The following is a 24,274-nucleotide window of genomic DNA, read 5'->3' as shown; positions in this document are numbered from 1 at the left end:
TCCATAAAGAATTGCTTGGAAATGTATTTTCCTGGGCTGTGATACAAACAGAAATTTCTGATAGTTGTCTTCTCAGGCTTCATTTTGAGACCTTATTATTTAAGAATGAATTCCTGTTCATCCAGAGCAACTTCTGGAGATGTTCCCAGTTCCCGGTAACATGACTTTGGTATGAGTTTGATATGAGAAGAGGCTATTCAGTACTTTGCTGGAACACCATCTCCATTGGGAAGTCTACACTGATGTAAAGTCAGCAAGAACTCTTGCTTCAGTAAAACCTCCAAGATTCACCTTTCCAGTTATCTCTTGTTTTTATAGATCTATTACAGCTCATCTGCTTTGCTTGTTCCTTGGCCAAGGAGCCTTGCTGTTTCACATTGCCCAGGAGATTTTGCAGGATTTGCCTCAGAGCTGATCGGATGAGGGTATAAGAATCTGAGGGGACCACTGCCAATGAACAAATGAGTTTCTCAATGATGGTCTTCAGACACTGGTGGTATTCATGTAAGTTTCTCTCAAATTGTTGTCCCTCTCTGCGTAAAGCCATACAACTACAGATGTTTCTAAACTCTATGCTATCCTAAAAGTAAAGCAAAGAGAAGTGAGTGAAAAATCATGCTCCCCAAGTTTTCTAGACATGATTTGCTAAGAAGAAACTTCCTAACAGTGAATGTTCATCTCTGATACAGTGTAAAACATCTTCAGTTTTGAGATAAATGAACCACTAAATACTGCTGCAAGCAAGAGGCCTTGGGTAGCAATTTCACCTACTCACTTTAAAGGGGCACTTTTTTCCCTAGGCATCAACATTTTTTGGTTTTAATTCAGCTCCTCCGACTCTGATAGGCAATGGTAGGACCTCAGGGAAATTTTATATCCAGACATCTCTGGAGAGGTCCAAATGGCTCCCAAGGGAACTTTGTGACAGCAACCCTTGCTGAAGCATGATTTCCATGCAGTGTCCCTGGTCTGTGAGGTGACTGGGATCACAGCTCTGCCAGTGGCACACCATAACAAATTATGAAGACTTCAGTCCCTCAGACATGGAGTTGCCTACAGCACGAGAAGTACTGCTATAACACCTACCCATGCCAGTGAAATGCTCTGCATGGGACAAAATCATTCCTTAATCCAGACAGACCAACATCATATGTTGCAGCCCAAGGAAACCCTTGCCTGCTATGTTTAGAAAAAAACCTAAGTGGAGCCAGATGCCCCTAAAGAACCTGTACTGCTGCTGGCTGTAGGAGCTTACCTATAGCAGGGGCAACCTTCTGCCTGACATTGAGCTGGGCTAGCATGTATTTGTGAGCACTGTAAGGTAGTGCACATCTACACAACTACTAAAAGAAAAACATTCCCCACTACTTCCATATGCTCCTAACCCACATTCAACCCAAAAGAAAGGTAGGAGCAGATGGTAGAAGAAGAGTTTTAACTCACAATGGTTCCCTAGCCTGAATCTCGCTCTAGGAAAGGGACGCATCAGCACAAAGGAAGGAGCATCTCAGTAGTGGGAATGAGCTTTTGGGGGTGAAGAGGGCAAGACATCTTCTGGCAGCAGGATCAGCCTCTGTCATCCTAAAATGTCTATGCCTCTGTGCAATCTTGCATGTGCAATGAACGCTCCCGTACAAGCAGTAGGGGGTGGGGGAACCATCTCCCATAGCATGTGGTACACGCAGATTTTGGCACCTCTTACCTCCTTCACTTGATATATTTACTCTTCTAGTTAGAAGTAGCCTGTGCTTTTAGCTGACAGGAAATTGAGTTTTAGTCTTATTCTTAAAAGCATGAAGGTTCAGGCTTATTGTGGGTTTTACCTTTGTTATTAAAAACAACAAAGAAACCAATTTTAAAAACTCTATTTCACCTAGACAATTCCAGCTTCATAATGGCAACAGCAAAAGGATTTGTAGCTGAAAGATTAAAATGTGGGTTAAGATCAAAACCAGTGCTGAATGACTGCACCAGCCAGCAAATAGAAGATATTCGGTATGGAAACACCAAAACTAGCCATCCAACCCATTCATGGGCCCTTAGGTATTCTACCATATAGGTCGTGGAGCTGCTGTGGGCAAGTTGAACTCACTGCTCTGGTACACCCTTGTGCCAAAAAGCCAGGGAGTCCTGAGTCAGGAGGTTAGCTGAAAAGCGGTCTTTTTCACTTATATTTCAAAAGTTTCCTTTTTCAGGAAGATTTTAATGTTTCCTTTGAAGGTCACCTTTCAAATCTGTTCTGTAAAGTTGCCTTAGGTATAAAATCCTTACTCAAATATATTAAAAGGTCAAATAAATTGCACTAAGTAAACAAGCTATCTTTGCTAGCTTTTGCAGGTGTCCAACACATGGGAGCTTTGGGATACATGACAGAGAATAAAAACTTGACTTATCTCTCTCCTTTCAGTAAAAGTGGGCAGTAATGAACTGAAGGAAAAGAAAAAGTTTCAGACTAAAAATTCTTTCCGTTTTAACTCCAGGAAATAGGGCCCTTGTGAGTTGAACTGATAGAGAGCAACAGCTCCTGCAATATAAGAGAAGGTAACAGGATGTCTGCAGTGATTTGATTTTAAATGTTTTCGATTGCAGGATAGGAACAGATCCTCCCTACAGCTTTCATTTGTCAAGATCCATATGTTTAGACAGATGAGTTAATAAAGAACCTCCCGCAGAATAAAAAAAAAAAAAAGAAAAAAAACCCAACAAACCATGGCCTGCTACTTTCAAGGCTTTCTAATTTATGGCTTAAAATTTTCCACTGCTCTGGGTCTGTTTCATGCAGTTGTCACTCAGTGGTAGGCTGAAGTTTCAGGATGTTTCTGATGGCCCAGCTTTTATTTTTTGAACCTTAACATAAAATTGATACTATCCACGAAGTGGCTCTGCATTTATAAAGAGAAAAATTTTATAAAGGCTTCTTTACAGAAGATACAAACGGTTTTCTTCCATCTTTTATTTTACTTGAAAATGCCAACCTGACCCATCAAACAGAGTACTACAGCTGGCTTTTACAGACAGCTGCCGTTTTCTTCACCAAGCTCAAATTTTAGACCCTGGTCTGCTGCCAGCCCTCAGCATTTTTTCTTAATCTCCATGCACCCTGGTAGATGAAATTTCCACTGAAGGCAGAGTGGCAGTGATGGTGCCCTGGTCCAGGTGCTGGATGGTCTCCATGACTGGCGGGCCAAAATCTGAGAGTCTAGGTGGGAATGCCAGAGCTCCTAACGTCCATCCATGCCTCATAACTCAGAGCCTCTACCCGCACTGACCTATTTTGTATTTTTACAGAATAAATTCTCATGATAGCTCAATTTCTAGAGGAATAAAATGGTCATTTTAGAAAATGATTCCTGTGGCATCCCTTGAGCACATGAAAGTCTAAGCTGGAGCTTTTTCCCAGAAGCTCTGTGTGTGATCAGTTGTGGAACCATACGAATGGTTTATCTAGTCCATCTTAGATGGCTGTTATGGGATGCACTGAATCTGGAGTGCCTCTTTCTCTGTGATGACCCTAGAGAATATGGCTTAAGCAGCTCAGTCTTCAGGAAACCTATGTGGGGAAGAGAAGCCCCACCTCAAGTCTGTACCCATCTCTCACTTGCTGTTTTCTAAAACAGTTGCATTTCAAAGATATCTCCTAAGACTTATACCACTGACAATGGTGGAGTTGTTAATAATTTCTTGTAAAGTTACTATTACTGTGGAAAAAAAAAATCCCCTAAGCCTCTGGTGTAGTTTATTCTGTGGTCTGCTGCTGCAAAGCCTCTTTCTAACACAGCAGGTGCAGATGCATGTGGAGTGCAGCACTATCATATTAATAAAATGGAACAGCTTAAGCATATTTCCTCTGAGCTTCCAGAAGGGTCTTGGAGACAATTCCTCACTTGAAGAACTTCAAATCATCCGTTTGTCAGCATTTAAAAAAATAACTGCACAAACGAGTATTGATGCCTACAGCTTGCAAATAACTTTACGAAGGGTGAGGCATTTTTTTCCAGGATCACTCTTCATATTAATTACTTTAAAAAATGAACATTCAAAGCTATTAGGTCCAGGAACAACCTCATAATATCAGCGGCTGCAAAATGAAAAACGTGCATGCTGGCACATTTGTTCAATCTGTGGTGGCAAGCTGGGACTGTGCTGCTGATTTATGTGAATTCTAATGAAAGCAATTTATCTCATTTCCATCACCTCTAAGCCATTATTTATGAATCAGTATTCAGATCTCTCGCATAAGGAGGAACGAGTCACTTTTGTAGTGAGGACTGATCTCTGATCTGTGTCAGGAAATCAGCAACCAGAAAACAAGCTTATTAACTACCATTAGAAATATCATCTAACAACAGCTACTCATTCCGTATTCCTCCCCTAAAATGTGCATATCTTCCAGGTGAAGAGCCCTGGGCTTATGCTGTGCTGAGCAGCCATCAAAGCTGGCTTCTCTCTTGGGGAACAGGATATCTCCAGGTCTTCTCTTCACCTGAGGCCAATGCCAGTGATGCCTGATGCTGTCGTGTTGTTTGGCCTGCAATGAATTTGCAGTTTCTGGTTTGTTCCCCAGGGATGGGTCTCAATATAGCAGGAAAACAAAGCCTGTGGCTGGCTCTGTTGTGGGCAGACTTAGCAGAGACAATCCACTGTCCCCTTGCCTGCTTGCCCGCTGGAAGTCGGACAGGGCTGACTTCATGCTGCCACTTGGGTGATGTGACTCATTCCTGGTACAAATTAAGTGATGCTGGGCTAATTTCAAAGTAACTACACTGTTTGTCCCCAAAGGGTGCAAGAGAACTACAGGTGGATATGCAGGTCTGCTGTTGTTGCTCCATTTGGCTAGGAGCACTGAGCCCGCCGCCCCAACCTTCCTCCACACCGCAGCACAGGGGCAGAAGAAACTTGCACAGTCAGAAGTTTTTTTATTATCCATCCCTGCCAATCTGGCACCTCTTAAGGACACTGTTTTCTTTCCCCTCTTAAAGAAAATACGATGACTGCTTTGCAAATGGGCTGGCTATTTTAACTTCTTAGCATGATTTATATTCCATTCCCCGCTGGCTGCCATTGAGATTGGCCTAGTCCAATCCGCTACACATTTCTGATTTAGTACCGTCCTCACGACCCCTTGGTAACTTCAGTGCAGGAGACAGGATGTTATCAAAAAGCTGGAGTAATGCATAGCTGCACCTGAGCACAGCCAGGGCAAGCCGCACGCTGCTATTTCGGGAAGCTTTTATACCTTGTATTTTTCCTTTTCAAATGCACTCACATTGCTCCTTAAAATACAGAATCTCTGTTAAACAAAAGGCCGCTCTGTTCGCCTTGGCAGTGTGTAATTACTGGAGTGAGAAAATGCGGAAATTATTACAGGGCATCTTTGTGGAGGCAGAAGGCTCGAGGGGTTTGCTTGTGGGTGCAATGCCAGTAAACAGCTGGTGAGGCAGTGGGGCGATGTGGTCACCTGGGTCGCAAGACAGGGGGAAGAGACCTCTTGTCCTTCCTTATCTTCACGCAGACCCTTTGGCTAAGCAGTCCCTGTATAGTTGTACTGCAGGCAAAATCAGTAATATTGTGCTTGCTGTTGATAGTGAAGGATTTTCTCCAAATTCTTGTAAGATTGTCGCTTTTCATCAGAAATTAGCACTGACCCTTTTAATTGCTGAGGACTAACACTGTCTAATGGGCACTGAGGCACAGTGGAAAGCAGTGATCTTAGTACTTATAGGAGATGGGCTATTTCAGTGTTGTCCTTCCCCATTTCTTGAATTTAGTTTTTCTTCAAGCTTATGTCTATCTGTTTCGGAACCATTTTATAGAGTGACTTTTTGAACCAGTTCAGCTGATAAACCAATCCTGACACCATAAACTAACAAAAGGAAAACGAAGAAGAGCCCCCAAACAAATGGAAAACAGGAAAGTCAGGATTCAAGGCCAGGTTGGAAGTGGCCTTGGGCAGCCTGATCTAGTGGGTGGTGTCCCTGCCCATGGCAGGGGCGTTGGAACTAGATGATCTTTAAGGTCCCTTCCAGCCCAAACCAGTCTATGAATCTGGGTTTGTCAAGAAGGAACCAAAAGAGTCATGACCATAGCAATAAATGAGAAGTTTTTTGAATACTGACTATTAGCATGAATAAGTGTCTTTGAGCCATAAACCAAGGGCTACCAGTGGCTGGTAGGACATGCTAACAAGATCTACTATTGGGTAGGAGTCTATATTTAAGGGCTTGTTCATCTGAATTTATAAACAGGTTTTAATATAAATGGATCCCTTGGAGTCCAATTTACTTCAAAATCAAATCTGCAGCAGTGAAACTACTCACAATTAAAGGGATTGGTTATCCATGATGCAGGGTCTGAGGAAGCCTACTGCAGAATTTGTAGATCCTCATTGTAGAAGGGAAGGTGAGGAAAGCCCCAGAGCTCAATAGGTTGTGATAATGGGGTTTCAGTGAAAAATGGACCTAACTTAGCTTCAAGTAGAATAGGAAAACCAGAATCCAAAGTAAATTCTGTTCTCAGTAGTATGTAAATGAATTCTTTCACACAAGTAAATATTAAAGTAGTTCTGGGAAAGAAGAGGAAGAAAATAAAACCTTCATTGAGGTGGGTGTATTTCACCAGACTAACATTTGTTTGTACAAAACCCAAATGTCATTAGCCTCGTTTATTTTAAATTATGACCAATGAGGAAGTCTTATTGAAACTTGGTTTTGTAGAACTCCAGCCTGTCATTGTAATCTCATTTCTGAATAATGTCTAATAATTTCAGCTGATTTTTAACATTCTTTTTTTTTTTTTGCATCATGTATAGCTTCCAATAGGCTTAATTTACTTGACTTAAAATTAATGTAAATTAACTCTTTCAGCCCATGGCAAGACACAGCATGTGCAATTATGGGTGCAGTGCACTGCCCTTTCACCAAAAGCCCATGATACAAATATGTTTGTCTCTCTATTACTTACTTTTGGGTGGAAAGAAAGAGGATGCTGCTGTAGGACAGGAAGCAGGAGCATCTGTTCTATTTGTACAAGCCAGGAAGTAACTTCTATTAGCTGGGACAACTTGCTGCGCAGAGCTGTCTCTTGAAGTGTCTCATGCCTTGTCAGTCCTGGCCAGGCTAGCCTCTTTGGCCTGGGGAGAGGAGTTAAGTCTCCACTTTCATCTCCTACCTTAGGGCTTTTCCCTGGGGCTTTTCTCTCTTCCTCCACCTCCTGAGTCCCACCAACCTTGCACACCTCCATCTCCTCTCCCAGTGTGCACCATCCTGGGTTGAACCTGCTGGCACCGAAGGTTTGGGTGTGGGAAGGCTTCAAGGGGGTACGAGGAGGGTGACTGGCTGCAACAGCCTGGAGAGGCTCAGACAACAGTGCTGAGACCTCCTGCCTGGTGTCCTATGGATGCAAGAAGAGCAGCTGAATTGGCCATCAGCCTTCCTACCTCCCTTGCCTCTCCAGACCTGGTGTGGATTTTTAAACCTCATTTGGCTCCTTCCTTCCCTCTTCACTTTTATCTCTGTACCGCAGTGGGTGGCCACTTGAACCACCCACGTCTCCACCCCAGCCCCGAGCTGACTTCAGCAGGTCAAAACCTGCGGTGCCTGAGAGGGACGGGCAGGTGGGTGAAGAGCTGGGGGAGCACTGAGCCCTTCGCATGAGGTGGTGTAAATCCTCCTGTCTCCTGTCGTTGCTGCTGGGAGAGTGCTTGCCAAGGCTGCCCTGGTCAAGGTGGTGAGGTGTGTGCAGATTCAGCCTTCCAGAGGTTGTGTAATAAAGCTCTGTGCTGAAGGATTTTACAATGTGTTTCAGTGTGTAATCTTAAAAGAGAGCGAGGGCAAGGAGCAAAACCTTTCACTTCAAACCCCTCCCGCTTTTGGGGGTGTTCAGTGCAGATCTGGTTGATGTTCCTGCATCCCACACCAGGTGCCTCCTGACAACACCCACATCAAGAGGCAGAGACCCCTGGAAATACCCAAACAGGTCCAGCCATCAAGGTTCCACCAAAAAACTACAGCTGCTGCTAAGCCAAATCTTCTCAGCCTACCCTCGGTTTTATTACTATTATTATTATTCACAAACCCCAAAAGCATCCAAACCTGTCAAGCTGACAGTACTGCGTTTGGAGCACGGAAAAAGAAAAAAAAATCTCAAGTAGGAAAATAGTGGGTTGGAAACGGGAAGGCCGAATGAGCCCCACCTGAAATAACTCCAAAAAAAAGGCATTTCTGGCTTGGGCAAGTCAGCCAGAAGGATCCTATATGTTTTTGTATATGGTTCCCAGTGGATTTAAAATTGTAAGATTTGATGCTAAACCTATTTCTGTACTGTGAAACCAGGGACAGCTGTACAAATATTTGCTGTTTTTAATTAAACCTAACATTGCTACTTCCTTCATTTAAGTTAGGTCAAAGGACTGGCAATTTTATGCTTTGATAGATGAAGAAAAACAGTTGTGGGTGTTGTGTTTTAGAAATATGTTATAAAATAAGAAGTCTGAGGGAAAAGGCCTCGGATGCTATAATAGCTCTACCCTTGTGCTTTCTTCTGAGAGATGTTTTCCTTGTCTAATATTTTGCCTTATCCGTATAGCAACAGTTACTACTGCAATTCTGCTCATTATTTTTTCTTGAAAGACTTTTATCTAAATTTTCCTTTTGCTCCCCGGGTAAACTTCAGGCAGAAACCTCTCAGCTTTTTGTTCTTTACAAATGTAGATAAATCTGCTCTGTTAGGGGGAAATGAGGAGGGGCATTCCTGGTCCCACTCTCTTTCGACCCTCCTAAATTGTCTTAGTCACTCAGGAGAACATCTCACAGGAATCCTCTCTGGAGAAGTGCTGGTCTTTGTCCTGGTCCCCAGAGCAGGGCTTTACTGTCTCTTCTAAATCAGGGGTATCAATCCCATCTCGGGGCTAGAGATGTTCTATATAGATGAAAGGCACCAAGGAGGAGTAAGTCTTTTACTTGCGTTGGTCTATATTTTGGGGTTTTGCATTGTTTTAGATTTTAATGTACAAAATACTTTGAAATTTCAACTTTTCATCCTCAATGAAGAATCTAAGATTTTCTGTGGAAAAAAATCCTGCCATTTCTTCCTCTTTGTTACATATAGCGGAAAGAATAGAGGGATTGCTCTCCTACCTATTTTCTGCTTTAAAAATCATGTCTCCCTGTGCTAAGTGATATTAATATTACAGGATTTAAAGATCTTCAGTATGTTCTCAATATGTTTTTTGTTATTATTATCAATGTTGACATTATATTACTACTACTAGCAGTTTTGTTGTTGCTTTTGTTGTGGTGCTGAGCAATAGTATTGAGTTTAAAAGAAAAGAGCTTTTATATTTCCTAAAGTTGTAAACCTCATCCATCAGTTGATAGACATCTGTCAGCAGATAGAGCTCTGTTCCTTCCTACAAGGGACTCTCAGGCTAGACTGGCATCGGTGCAGGACTTGTGCTCAGCACTCAAACCAAACTGCAAATGAGATAAAAGAACTGAGAAGTGGGTACAGGAGTGTGGAGAAGAACACAGAGATTTGCAGTTTAACTTGCTCTGTTTCTAAGTGTTAGAAGTGGTCTAAGTGTTAGAAGTGGTCTCCTTAGGTGGCCCGAAGTTTTGGGATGAATTAACATTTTATAAAACATTTTTTATACAAAGACATAAAAACCTCCAAACCCTCTAACAAACCCTTATCAGGAATTTTCTTAGAGAAATATTCTGTATGGACAATCGCAAAAATGAGAAGTGGAAATCTGTCTTTATTTCCAACATCTGCCTCCCTATCTGCTCATTGTTTATCTTTGTACCATGTGGAGCCCTGAAGATATTGAGCCATCAATCAAGTGGCAAGTAAACCAAAAGGAGATATATCACACCTTAATGCCAAAGAAATCACATGCTCTGACATACCACCTTCATTACTGCTAGTATCTCTCACCTTATAACTTAAACCATGGTGGAATGGGTCTGTTAAACATTTTTTACCAGGTTTTAGTGTGTACCCATAAATCCAGAATTTCCCTTTCTGACACTGTTGCTCTCCCATCTGCTTTGCTGAGTATGTCTGAAGGGGCAGAAATTTGACATAGGAGCTTTTGCTCCCCCGTCCAGGACTTATAAGGAAAAGCCAAATTTGTCCCTGCTATACTTCTGCTATAATTGAATGTAATTTTACAGTCAATGAGTTTTTTCTCAATGAGTTAACCATCCTTCTAGGAAAAAAAAAAAGAAAAAAAAAAGATGTATAGCTGCTTATTTTAATCTGGCAGCACTTTGAGCAAACAGCATTTTTTCTGTCTCATGTAGCTCAAGGCTAAAAACCCAAAGAGCAAGAAAACTCCTCTTCCCCCTCTTCCCCCCACTCCTTCCAAAATGAAAGTCAAGATTTTGTGGGATTCAGCACAATCCATGGGATTTATGTTGCACCTGCTGAATTCTCACAAGAAATATCAATTAAAATAGCGTGACTTTGGAAGGAACATAGGAAACCTGTGGGGAGACTCGAGCTCCGTGGCTTTTCTGCACCTGCAGTGGTCTGCTGTCCTGGCTCAGTGCCTCTTGGGTAAGGAGGGGCTGGTGGGACAATGCCACACGCCGCTCCATCTCCATCGGCGCAGGGAGAGAAGCTCGTTCCCCCAATCTACGCTGTGCTAAATGTTTCTTGTTTGAGTTGGCACCTGCAGATGGTATTGGGATGACAAGGCCTTGCAGACAGTGCTGGAGTATTCAGTGGTGCAGATTTGAGATGCTCTCACTGAGTGCCTGGATTGTGAGGGAGGAAAGGGACACAGATCATATAGCGGTTAACTCCAAAGCCCAACCAAACCTGACAATAATTTTTAAAACGCTCAAGTGGCTCTGAGTCCACGAACCTTTGTCCCTAGCTGGTGACAGTGGGATTTACAGGAATGGTTGGATTCTGCACTGCTGCTGATTGCTGCTGTTGCTGTTTGCACATTACAATGGTGGTGGAATTGCCCTTGTTGAGCAGAACCTTAAGGAGCAACCAGGCTCGGTGGAGACTGCGCATCCAGGAAATGTGTTATGTGTGTTCCGAGAATGTGTTGATCTAATTTGAACTTGATTAGGGATTTCTTTGTGATTTTTGTGGGTTTGTGTGTGAATGTTAGTAAGGAGAACTCTGGACTGTTGTGGAAGCAGAGCAAATGCTTCTGAAAGACATAAGCCCTTCAGCTTCAAGGCAAAATCCAACCAGAAACTGATGAGGATTAGAAAGAAATTTGTCTCTGGGGAGAAGATAATTGCGGTGTCCCTTCCAGATACACCTTGTAATTTTCTTGGGACAGTTCTAGCATTTGATACGGGCAGAGGACAGATGCATAGTTTGATCCACCAGACCAAATAAATGACAAAATTCACCTCTACAATAAGTAGTTTTTTATGGTAATCCCTGCTGTAGCCCACTATAGTGGAGGAAGGATTTCCACTGTCATCTCTTACAGATCTGGTTTCACTGTGAGCAGATCTGGTCTCACTGTGAGCTGAGAAGCAAGTTGGGGAAATGTATCCTATGTTTTCAAGCTCTGATAGAAGAGGATTCCGTACTTGACTATGGAAAGACCTGCAGACAAGAGCATCACTTTGTAGCCCTGCTATGCCAGGAAAAGCAGGTTCTGACCATGTTCCAGGACTATTTTGGCCGGGGGCAAAAAAATTGATTATAGTCTATACAGTGTAATGGGAACAAGGATATGGAGCCTGCCAACAATACTGCCTGCCCTCTACCCTAGCTGAATGCCACAAGTAATTATTTGTTCTCTACTTGTAGTAGTTTTTGGACTGGCAAAGTATCACCAGCGATATGGCAGCAGGAAGGACCATGGAGTGAGATGGAGGACATGCTCCTTGGAGCCCTCACAAGCATTTCTGTTTGCCATGGGAAATACACCTAGGTTCTGCTACTGCTGCTACGTGCAAAGGTAGGCAGTGAGTATAAAAATTTCATTTATCCTTGCACTGTGGGAAATAAGAGTTAAAATCCTCTCACTCATATGTATTCTGAACTTGGTCCCTCACTTTCTTGGTGGGAATGTTGATTATCAGACTAATTAACAAGGCAGGACAGGAATTGTGGGGATGAACGCTGCTGAATAAAAGAGGGTTAAGGTTGAGCTTGAGTGCTGGCTCCTCGTCACCCACACTACTAAACTGCGGTTGGGTCCTTGCTTACAACAGCTCTGTGGTTAAAACCAGCCAAAAGGCTACTAGTTTTCTATCAGTAGCTACTATCGTTACACAAAGGAGAGTGGAAGTTACTAATGTCCAGCATGGATATTAACAGAGCTTGTGCGTAAACCAAGCACTGACCAATTACAGATGTCCAAGAAAATTTCAGGGACCCATGTAAAGTACTCATGCATACCAAGATCATAATTCTGGGCATAGGCATGTGATTTCTGTCATTTAATTGTCCATTGTTTTGGCTGGGTGCTGAACCTAAGGACAGCAGTACCAGTTTAGATCGGAGTATCCCAAGCCCATACCTTGACTCCAGAAGTAGCAGGGGATACCTGCAGTGTTTTCCCTGAAAAAAAGCTCATCCACAGAATTTTGGGTGTACTCACCCTCCAACTGCCCCAAAACCAGGCAACTCATCTGCCTGAATTTTGGCACTGAGGGACCACATTCATGATCTCCCCCAGAAAAAGAAAACAGTGGTTGCAATAGGATGCCTGCTGGTAAACGAGACGCCAAGTAAGTTGTGAAGTGTTTCCACAGCCTCTGACCAGTCTCAATTACAGAGTTTTTTTGGGCCTAAGATGTGTTTTTTGTTTAGTAACCCATAGTAGAATCCTCTCCAAGTGCTCATCTACCCAATCACTCTTCCTTAAAACTCATGCAGTCACAGTGTCTTTTGGCAGTGAAATGCATGCCTATTTGCTGCTTGAAGTATCATGTTCTTACATTTGTTTTCAACCTGGCTTCCTTATAGCCCATATGTCTTGTCGTGGAAGGGACGAGTGAGTAGTCAGTCCTTCTCTATGGCAGCCAGCATTTTTGCTTTATCATATTTCCCCTAATTCTCCTTTCCAGCCTCTTCCAATTCTCCTGCTGGAAGTTAGCGTCCCCATAAAGAGGGAGTTGGGAATGTCCCTTGTCCTGAAAGCAGTCAGCACAGTTTACTTATAAAATGATGAACACCTAAATTAGCGTGGGTGGCTTAGCACTGGTGTGGTGGAGACAACCCATGTGGCCAGTTCTGCTGGCTCAGCTCTGGGGTCTGGAGTCTGTGGCTGAGGGCCAGGAGCAGCAGCTGGGCACTGCAACCTCTTCCACCAGTGCGATTCTTCCTGTGGTGAACACTTGACGAGACTTAGGCATACGTCCCTAGGATACGAATGCAAAAACATTTTCACTGTTGTACATGTCATTCTGGAGAGATGTTTTGCCCTCAGAACTGACCTTTTTATATAACAACAACTGAATACACATTGCACCTAAGTGGAGATACTCTATTAGAAATAAATGTGCTTATAAGCATTTGGAAGTGTAAAGGTGATATTTATAAAGTGACCAGAACACCCACTATGTGTTGCATAAGCCATGTGAAAATAACAGCTGCTGAGTTTTATCAGCTTTAGAGCACCACAGGAGCGGCACACAGAGCAGTTCATCTGCGAAGTGTCAGTGCTGAGCACAGCTGACTAATGCGCTGCCTAAAGACAGGGTAATCATATAGAGACTGTAAGTAGATGATAAAATGAGTAGCAGTTTTATGGCTTTTCAAATGCTTTCTCCTAATATCCACATCTGTGCTGTATTTGTGAGAGTAAAGGCAATGAAAATTCCTGCAGGTCAAAATAACTTTATTCTTAAGAGTATACCTAGGGTGTTGTCTTCCCTCCAGCCCAGTGGTAAACATGTTGATGTTGGAGTAAAGAAAGGACTGGTATTTTTCCTGGATGAGTGAAGTACAGCTTTATCATTCTGCATTAACTGTTTCAGATGCTGTATACACTTTCTTAAACTACTAACTGTGTTCTGACTGTTTATAAGTCACAAAACCTTTTTTCAAAAATTCTGATACTGCTCAGTCCATATAAATCTAGGGAGTAAAAACTGACAGGAACTGAAGAAAATATAATTACCTGAAGTGACAGGTTTGTTCTCAGAGGAGTTTCCACTAGAGAATGACATTAATTTTTTTTAAAAAAAATCTGTGTTTTCGAAACACATACAATTTGCACTTTCTTCATAGGCACTGTCAGGTAGATTAATTGAATGTGAAGTGCAATGGAAAGTGGAAGTTGGTATAAAGCGGCATCAGTGCTGAACAACACTTGTCTTGCCTTCACCTCTTCTTGCCTTGCATTCCCTCTTCTGCATTGCCTCCTTGGAGAATTGGAGTAAGTTGATCTGGGTTTAAACTTAAACGTCAAAAAAAATATTCAGTGGATTCCCTCCCCAGGGAAACTTGGTTTGTAGATACGCAGGCTTCTGTGCTCACATGGGAAGGGATGCTGTGAGGCAGGAACAAGTGACAAGAGACAGGGCATTGCTTTTCTTGGCAACTACTTCTGCCAATTTACAATGTTCACCAGGCTGCTACCACAGCTGACCTTACAGTAGCAATACTAATATTAGTCAGGGATAAGTGGGACTAGTTATTTACTTCTTAAAAAACAGAAATAAATAGAAGTGTCTTTAGAAGTGGGGGTATGAGAATGGTTCGTGCTTTTTCTTAAAATAGGTTATTTGACATGGAAAGGAGTTACTACAGACTCAGTCTCACCTGTGCTAGCTACAGTATGCTTTGCAGATGTGCTGAAGGATGGTTCATATGTTAAGAGCAAGTGACTCATAATTGGACCCTCTGGGAAACATTGTGGGTCACCTAAATTCAGCAAGGAATTCAGGGAGAGGAAATTGAGCTTAAAAGAGCTGAGGGACTTGGGCTTGTGCTTCCTACAGGATATCAGGTGGCAGGAGGAGGAACTGACTGTGACCAGAGGGACCTGGAAAGGAGCCTGGCTTGGTGGGAATAGACCTGCAACATTCCTAGTGAGGATGTGAGCTGGCTAGGAAGGTGGGAGGGAGTCTCTGGATAATTTTGAACTTTGCATTAATGAAGCTGGCTTCCAAAGGGGGAACATTCTTGAGAAAACAAGAAGAGAAAAAGGTTGAAGCAGAGCCAAAAATTAGGCTGGGTGAATAGCAGGATTCATAAATCTGTGTGCAGTTTTCATCCGCTCTCATAGAACCCTAGTCATGAAAGAAAAACAAAGTTTCACATTTGAAATCTGTGTGAGCACCTGAAGGAGAGGCTGGCTGTTGGTTAAGAGTTAGTGTTTGCAAATATAAGTCTTGATGTTTACAGGATAAAAATAGTGTACAGATACCCTACTGTTAAAGAAATAAGGTCAGGTCAGGTGAAAAAGATGGATAAGACATTGTTCTCCTAATGAGACAGCCTGAGTTAGGCCTTCAGAGTGAGGTGTGGATGAAACCACATGACCAAAAATACCACTAAATCTGCTGTCTGAATTGTACACTTGCTTGCTGTTTATGCATGTGGGCTGGGTAAGGGATCTACTGAGCAAACATTTAGCAGTAGATTCCTAATTTTAGCTGGACAAAACTTAAGTGTACCATTTTAAATGGAGTCCTGTATATTTTCCCTTTTGTCAATAGAAAAAGAAGCAATCTCATATGGCAACATATTCTGCTGTCAAACAGCCACAAAGCTCCATGTAAATGATGTTTGTAGGTGGAGGGCTCAGACCAGGTACCTCTTTTCTAGATGGCTGATGCAGATAGACGAATCCCAACTGCAGAAACTACTTCTCTTCAGTCACTGCGAAGGTTTCAAAATGCAAAACTAGTGCCTGAGAAGCTGAAGGTAGCTTGCAGTTACTAATATTGATCTGTAAGTACATTTCCATTTCCCAAAAATTATTTATTTATGTATCTATGCATCTTCCATATTTATGATGGCTGTTCCTGCCAGATTTGACCCAAGATGTATTGCTTTGCCGTTGATGCTCCCATGATACGTGAGTTCATCCGAGTCTGCTGTTTGAAATAAATATATGAGGAGCCAATTCATTGAGCACAATTTATTCCAAATCTTTGCAAAAATATATGATGCTCTTGAGCCCGTACAGATGTGTAGCCAATAGAGAGCTGTCTGGCTACACAAGTATTTTATATATTTTTCAACTAAATCAGAAATCCAAATGCAAAAGTCAGCACTTGGGGACGTCTACGTGGATTTGTGACTCTCCTGTCTGAGTTCTAATGTTATAAACCAACGGAGGGATTAAACTCATATGTACATTATTTTCTTTATGTGACAGACCTAAGATGAGTAACATTGGTCATTTACAGAATCAGAGAACATTTAAATGGGAAAGGTTTCTTCAAACTATTGAGGTAAAATCCTGGCCCTTTGAGGGTGGTTTTAGACTGGTTTTGACAGCACTCAGTGTCACTATTTTTCACAGGATGATATCATTTCTGCCAACTCTGATGCTTTCCCATGTGTATTTTATAGAGCTTCGTCCACTCCAGCATAAAATACCCAAAATGGGACATCTGATAACAATCCTGAGGCATACACTAACATAAAACCAAATTATTTAATGAAACTGTAATATAATTCGATTTATTCAGTCCTTTCAGAAAGCCATGTGTGAATGAAACGGAAGACAGTAGAAAAGTGATGCGGTTGGCAGTGAGCGCACAAATGCTGTGTTCGCTTCAACCCACAGAAATTGGTTCAAGAAAGATTGTAGCTCTGTATATGTCCACAGTAAGCTCCTGAACCCTGTCATGGCCATCCCTCTGATCCTAGTACTGCCCTAATCAGAGATGAAACCAAAACCACCAGCATCTAATAGGGTGCTCAGCCAAATACATGTGGGTTGCATCACACTTGCTGCTGAGCCCTCTGACAGAAAGTGCGGGTCTGGACTCGCAACGGGCACATCTTGTGGAAGCAGGAGCCTTAGCAGCAAGAAGTTGGGTGCAAGCCTGAATTTCTGGCCCTGGGGAACATGGACCAGTGGAATCCTGGTGGATAGCTAAGTGCCCCTGCTTGCAATTGCAGTTTCAGGCAGACGGAAATGTTAACTTCCTGTGTGTCCCCCATCCCAGCTCCTGCTGCTGGAGAACTGCTCTGATCTGGTAGGGCAGCCCAGGGCACTCAGCAGGCAGAATAAACGCTCTCCTCATCTATATGCAAGCAGCACAGTTTAAATTTAGTAGCTATGTGGAACATTTGGCCCAGTGTGGCTTATAGGCAGACTGTCCTTGCCTGCAGATGTTAACTGCAGGCAGCAGGCACAAATTGTGGGATGCCACCTCTGAGGATTTCTGTGGTGCTAAAGAAAGGAGGACCAAGAATGAGCTCCATTACTGGACCCTCTATTATCCACACAACTTTATTTTCTCTGTGGCTCTGTCTTGGACCTGTCCAAATAGCTCTGTCCAAGACACTGCCTAAACATAGTTCTAGTCAAGCCTGCGCCGGCTTTACTTCACTCTATTTTACACCATTCCCTAACGCTATTGCAGCCTGCTTTTCATCCTCAAACTCCCCCATATGTTTTTGTGTCAAAATCCAGGACATGAAACTTGGACCTCAAAGAATTATAGTGAAAACATAACTGTGGTGGTCTGCAGCCTTGGACTGCACTATTTTAGAAATTTTGAGCTGAAACTGTTGCACGGAATAATGAGGACACCCGAGGCAAGGCATAGCAGGTGAGGCCTGCAGGACACCTTGAGCCAAGACAGTACGGATGCAATTTGCTCAGAAGGAGGCTTGTCCCATCCAGCGTAGACAAAAGACAGTTGGTGCTTGCTAAATGGGAACTATTTATCCTGTTAGACCTTGCGCTGGGGTCCGCATTGACAGAAGTTCGTAAAGATTATATCTGTTCCAACTTTCAGGTGATGTCCTGACTTCCTTCTAGCCTAGGGTGCTTTTTGAATGAAACTCGGGTTGTCTTGGAGTTGTGGTTGGTGCCACTGCTGGGAGTGCATCACAGACCCTACAGCTGGGGCAAAGCTACCACATAGGACTATGGAGGTTGACCAGCCCACACTGGGGAAGATACAGAAAAGACAGTCCCTGAACTGCAGGGTCTCATCATTGCCTAATCAGAAAAGAAGGAAGGCTGTATGTTTTACAAATGGTTGGAAGAATCCAAGATCAGGATGCAAGGCAAAAATAGGGTCAGCCTGGGAGAAAAGACTTACATTTCCAGTTAGTTTTTCAGTATAGGAAGAAGTGATGACAGCTTGTTCACTTCCATCCAAATCCCTCTGTCATCTAGTCCTGGGAGGGGACCAGGGTCTCCACATGGGGTACACTGTATTTTTAATCCAATTATAATATGGCTCAGTCCCTTTCCTACAGCTCAATTTGAAGTATGAATACAATTAAACAGCAACTGAGTTTAACAGCCATAGCCATAAACTTGATGGTTTGCATAATTTAGATGGGAGTTTCCTTGGAGATTTGCTGGAGATATTGAAGTTCAGGTATGTCTTTTCTTCCAAAGATAAAAATGAAGACTACAGCTCTTTTGCGTAAATAAAAAGCTGATCTGTCTAGAAAGAGGGGCCTGTGTGGTGCATGGTCTTATCCTGTAAACACTGTCATGGACTGCTGTTAAATTCAGTGTGGCTTTAACTATGAGCCTATGTTTTGTAGGATTTGGCCTAGATCCATGGAAATGCATGCAAGCTCTTCCCAAAACCTAGCATTACCTGTTTTCACTTAGCATTTTTCAATCAAATGTGTGAAAATCAAATGCGCAACTCCTGCAGACAAAATGAAGAATGTGAATACAAAAAGGAAAAAAAACCCCAAGATGTTGAACTGTTGGGTGGCAGAAGTCCGGCACGTGCTTACAAGGAAGGGTAAGGATGATATGGCTATCCTGCTGTCATTTACACTGTCCAGAGGAGCAGCATGACACGGCAGTATTTGCACAGCCATGTTGCTGGCCCTAACCCAGATAAGAGCTAAATATGACCCTGAAAGTAGCTCACAATATAATCCTTGAAATGGAAGAAAAAAACCCAAAAAAACTATATTACTGACAACTCCCTAGTGCTTGCTGTCAGTGGTTTGCTTTTTAATGTCATTATAAATAAACACCCCATTACTATAATATGAAAATTAACCCAAATTTAGTTTTCTCTTTGCTGTTCTGTTAATTTAATGTAAAATGTTTGGGGAAGGTAAGTATTTAAAAAACATAATTCAGCTAAATGGCCACAGTTGTGTCCCTGACCAAAGAGCATTGAGTTCCTCAGTGTGGAAATATAGGGAAAATGCAATGTCTCATTATTATTCTGCGATTCTATAAGTCTATTAAAGCAATGTGCCTAAAAAGAATCAGGTGGCATCAGATGTGGTAATAGAGTTGTAAAACACACATGCGTGGTTTGGTCTTGTTCATAAAGGCAAGATGTTATCATTTCCTCACAGAGATGGAGAAAGTGGTTAATTTTCCTGTGCAGATCTTCATTCACACATGTCTGAAGTTGCAATGGATTATTGGACCTTTCACAATGAAACCTCTGTATCTTCACTCACCTGAATGCCCCACGGTCAAACTGCAAGCTAGTTGGAAGAAGTAAAAAGTCCAAGGGTATAATTTTCTGCTTTTAATTATAGGGGGAAAATAAAAAAAAAAAAAAAGGAAACTAGGTTCTGGCAAACTACATTTGAACCATTTCTAATTTTACTTACCTATAGATTCATACCATGTGGTGGGTTATTTAGAGTTTATATTATGGATGGTTATACTTACTTAATGCAAAAACATTTGTAAAAAAGACATGTGCATTGCATACAATACCTAGTCTATCTCTTCCCAAGTAGAAAAGCTTTGCAGAAAACTTTCCCCCACACCTTCTCCCAAAGATCTGGGAGTCTGTCCAGGTATCTGTCTGCTTTTGCTCTGAATTTTCCATCCGGAGCTTGTGATATACATGTAAAGCTAATTCTGTAGGTCATTCTTATGGCAGAGCTAGAGCTAGTTACACAGGGCTCCCAAACCAGACCAGGCAGTTAACTCAGCAGGTAAATGGGAAACAAGACAGAACAAGTCAGACGGATGCCAGATTTCTCTGACTTCACCGTTGACTTCCACAGAACTTACATTGGTGAATGAATTTCATTTCTGGGCCTCAAAAAGGTGGCAAGGAAGAAATGGCCTGAGTCAACTGCAGCGTCCGAGGAGGACGGGTTGCTGTAAAGTATCCAAAAACATCCATATGGGGCTGACAGATGAGATGGAGTGCTATGGCAAACCAGTGCTTGTCTGGGGCAGCAGCTGGAAAGCAGGTGAGATACAGCAACATATTTCAGACAACACAGCATGATTGCATTAACGCAACAATGTGGACTCCTTACTATTTTCTTGAAGTCACTTGTAATTAAATGAAATATGTACCTCTTCTTGCGTGGAAGGTCAGCCCAAGCAGAAAATTCCCAACAACCTCTAGCTTTAAAGCAGTGGGGTTTTTTCAGCCCCTGAGGTCATGAGAAATACAGGCTGGAACTACAGTGGCTTTTCACAGCATTTTATATCGACCCACTTGTCTCATTGCTTATGGAGGTTGAGGGATGCTAAGAAGTCTTTTCTGGACCTTCCCATGTCTGGGACGCTTTCTACTCCTTCATTTTGAGATCAGAGTGAAACAATTTTTCCTGGTCTTTTCACTTCTTACAATCATGCCAAAAACCATCTTGCATTATGCAGCTTTTGTAAAAATACTTGAAATGTGCTCATATAAGAAGGAACCCTAAAAATTGAAGTGAAAGGACCAAATCCTGTGCTGCACTTACTCTCCATTGACAAAGCACTCAGGGAAAGCCTGATAGGCAGCACGTGAATAAAGGCAGAACAGAGCTTAAATTATTCTCTAAGTGAGCTGGGGCACCATGGGCGGGCAATACAGACTCCTAACATGCTCCCATATAGATCTGATATGTAATGGTAGAAAGACAGTTCATCCAGGACACTGACAAAGGTAAAGATGAAACTCGTTATCCATGACAAATTCCTGTGAGGTAGCTTGCAGTTATTTTTGTAGCAGCAATGCTTAGAGAATTTGTATACTGATCAACAAAATACAGCTCACCTCCTCTTTAACAACTGGTTTCCTCATGGCTAGTTCACTAGTACTGTCCAGTACGTCATGAACGCTGGGTCATGGCTGGGGAAGACACTGTGAGAGAAAGCATGTCCCCTCTGTGGGGGTTATATCGTCCTGGGAGAAAGGCACGCAGCCTGGTGTATGTCCTCCACAACTTTAAATCTTGAAGGTCACCAGAGTCCAAATAAACTGGGAGGTTGTCTTCGTAGGAAACACTCTACTGGAAATTGTAGAAGTACCACAGCAGAATTCATGAGACTGAAATAGGCCATCCTCTGAATCTCCCCTATGAAATGACAGTTCAGTCATACCATTTACATTACTCCCAAAGTGTCCAGGTGTTTTCAAGCCAAGTTGTAAGTCTGTCTCTCGTTCAAGAGTGTTTATAGCATAAAAGTAAATGGCACAAGCCACATGTTGTGGTTTGAGCTAAATTAGAGTCAGTTTTGTGACTCTCAGTTGCTCTAAGTAATTTCATTCTATGAAAGCTAACTGCATGTTTTTGAGACAGTGATCCCCTCTAGAAGTGATAACACAGGGCATCAGTATGCAAAAAAGACAGTTCTTACACTTACTCTTATAGCAACCAAGGGCATCCTTGAGCTGGTGGAAAAGGGCTGCACCTACAAGGAGGAGAGGACATGACAGGTGACCCTAAACTGACCAACAGAGTATTCTGTCCCATATATATCATACTTGGTATAAAACTGAGAGACTATGAGGATTTCCTCCTCTTTTGTGATGGCCAACGTCCAGTGAGGACCTCGTCTGTCTGTTGCTCCTGATGTCAGATCCGTGCATTCCTGAATCAAGTTCCTGAGTCCAGCTCCCTCCTAGCCACAGGCCCATTCCCTTGTGTCTGCTCCACAGTATTTGTTGTGACGTATAGTCATCAAGGATTGGGTTAGGGGCGCGATCTTGTACATTTGTATGTATTTTATTACTTTATAATTATTTTCATTATTATTATTATTCCAGTTAAACTGTAGTTTTAGTTTCCAACCCACAAGCCTTTTTCCTCTCATTTTCCTTTCCCTTTTCCCTTGGGGTGGCTGGGAGAAGAACTGGGAGCACAGTTTTAGCTGCTGAAATTAGCCGGGTTGGGGCTAAACCATGACACCACATTTCTCCTACTCCATGTCGGAGCTGTCCTGTGGGGGAGACCAAAAATCTTGTCTCTAAGAGCCTCCCTTGTAGAGCCCATGAAGACGACCTGAAATAGACAGCACTCTGGAACCACACTTGAATAGGCTTTGCTCACACTCCACTCACCCTGAGGCCATAGTACGGGAGTTATTAAGAGACCTCAACCTTCTGCTGGGAAAGAGACTGGAACAGAAAAGGTTGCATGACATCCTTGTTCTCCTACATATCTATTCATCCCCACTGCACTACCACAGCATCGAAACAGCACAGGACCAACCCTCTCTGGGGCCTCTCCCCTTCCATGCCGAGCCGCTCTGTGCAGTGATAAGAAGCTTTCCTATTTCTAACTGTCTTATAAACAGAGGATGAAGCTTGGCCTTATGAATGTGGCTTTCCCTGATTTTGGAGATACTGACACAATGCATATTTGCAAAGACTGTTCCTTCCTCTGGCCATCTGAGTACAGCGTTTGAGAGAATTACTTATATTTGGATATGTGAGATCAAAGATTTAGGTGAACAAAGGCTTCAGCAGGAAAATAATAAATAGAAGACACTTATAAGAGCTGAACACAGTTGAAAGCACAATGGAATATGAGGATAAATACAGGTTCCTGTGCAGCTGCGTGCTCAAAGGAAGAGACCAGCCGTATAAGTAACAGCTAAGCACAAAGGCAGTATGCTACAACGTGTTTACAAAACCACGTCCATCAGGGAGTGCATGAAGTAGGATCTGAACTGGGTAACATGAAAATCTATGCACAGATGATCTCACCCAGCACTCAGAAAAAGCAATGAAAGTTCCTACTGAGCTTTGGAAGGACTTAGAACAAGACCCAAAGACCAGGGATTACATTTTCCCAACCTGTCTGGTCTAGCAGTCTGCTGGCCCAGCCTTTCCCCTCTGGTACTGAGCAACTGTTGACCTGTCAACCTGTCTCTCACTGAAAGGCAAGAGATTTCGAAGGATCATTTTTCTGCAAGGCAAGAGAGACCATGGAGTTACTGAGAGACGATGTGTCATTGGATTTGCAGCTAATATTCTCATACTGCCTCCTCCCCATGGTAGTTTACCTCTGTCTCAGCAGAGTCTAGTTGCAATGCAAAGCTGCAATGCAATTAAACATAAAATCAGTTCAGAAAATCCCTTCCAAACCCCTACACATTTACACTGTCCCTCGGCTACTTCTCAGCTTACTGCTTCTTTCTTTCTGAAAAAAATAACCTAGTAATTTGATTCTTACAGTTTATTTCCTGCTAAATATTCCAATTCATTTACCTCAGAAAAGAAAACCTCTTTTGCTTTAGCTGTTAATAAATATTTTGAATGTACACATACCCTAAATGAGTTCTCTACTGACATAGCTGGTAAATTCTAGATAATATCTTGATTTGGCCTTAAATTAAAAAGGCAGGTAGAGAAATGCCTGAATTCATGCACTTTTAAGCTCATAAAGAACAGGATTGAGCAATGCTACTAGAACTCATGCTGCAAACAGCAGTGACTGTGTTCACAGAGCAAAATAATGGAAGTAAAGCAACAAAGCGCACACGCAGACTGAGAAATGGTTGCCTAAAGTAATGCAGAGCATAGCAAATAAGGCATCTCAAAGTAAGATGCACACAAAAATTAAGATGAGTGGAAAACAGAGGAACTGACATATTGCAGGAACTGTGTATTTTCCAGTGCAGGATCCCATGCATGTCACGTACCTAGGGGCTACGTGCTTTATAGGAATCTGTTAGTTTAGTGTCTTGACGCTGATGGTTCTTATCTGCACCATGCCGGAATGCCTGGTGGTTCTGGTTTGCAGTTCATAAAAGCAGTTATGCTGAGAGCAACATTTTATTTGTGACCCATTGTGTTCCCATTTTCCCACCAAAAAGCCTAAAAGTACACTATGTCATTTTGGGGGGCGGGGGGAGATTGTAGTAGCTCATAATTTTCATGCACATTCACTATCTTTTCTTATTGTTTCTCTCAGGTATCTTCTG

At 42.5% G+C, this 24,274-nt stretch overlaps 1 protein-coding gene across 1 annotated transcript; it reads right to left on the bottom strand.

Annotated features, from left to right (window-relative positions):
- Nucleotides 1–268: 268 nt before the first annotated feature.
- DLEU7 (deleted in lymphocytic leukemia 7) lies at nucleotides 269–22,417 on the bottom strand. The gene is made up of 4 exons (XM_054056249.1): nucleotides 22,407–22,417; nucleotides 13,184–13,306; nucleotides 6,961–7,129; nucleotides 269–580 (listed from the first exon to the last, which is right to left on the bottom strand). Exons 1-4 carry the CDS (start codon nucleotides 22,415–22,417, stop codon nucleotides 269–271), a joined length of 615 nt encoding a protein of 204 aa, XP_053912224.1.
- Between the last annotated feature and the right edge of the window lie 1,857 nt (nucleotides 22,418–24,274).

Source organism: Cuculus canorus, chromosome 1, assembly GCF_017976375.1.
Source record: "Cuculus canorus isolate bCucCan1 chromosome 1, bCucCan1.pri, whole genome shotgun sequence".
Lineage (NCBI taxonomy): Eukaryota > Metazoa > Chordata > Aves > Cuculiformes > Cuculidae > Cuculus > Cuculus canorus.
Note: the sequence above shows the minus strand (reverse complement) of the source record. Positions and strands in the feature narration are given on the sequence as shown.

Coding starts and splice junctions, on each gene's coding strand:
- DLEU7 (XM_054056249.1), bottom strand. Junction 7,130..13,183: donor GGGTTGTCTCCACCACACCA/GTGCTAAGCCAC, acceptor TCCTCTCCCCAG/GCCAAAGAGGCTAGCCTGGC. Junction 581..6,960: donor CTCTTTCTTTCCACCCAAAA/GTAAGTAATAGA, acceptor CTTTACTTTTAG/GATAGCATAGAGTTTAGAAA.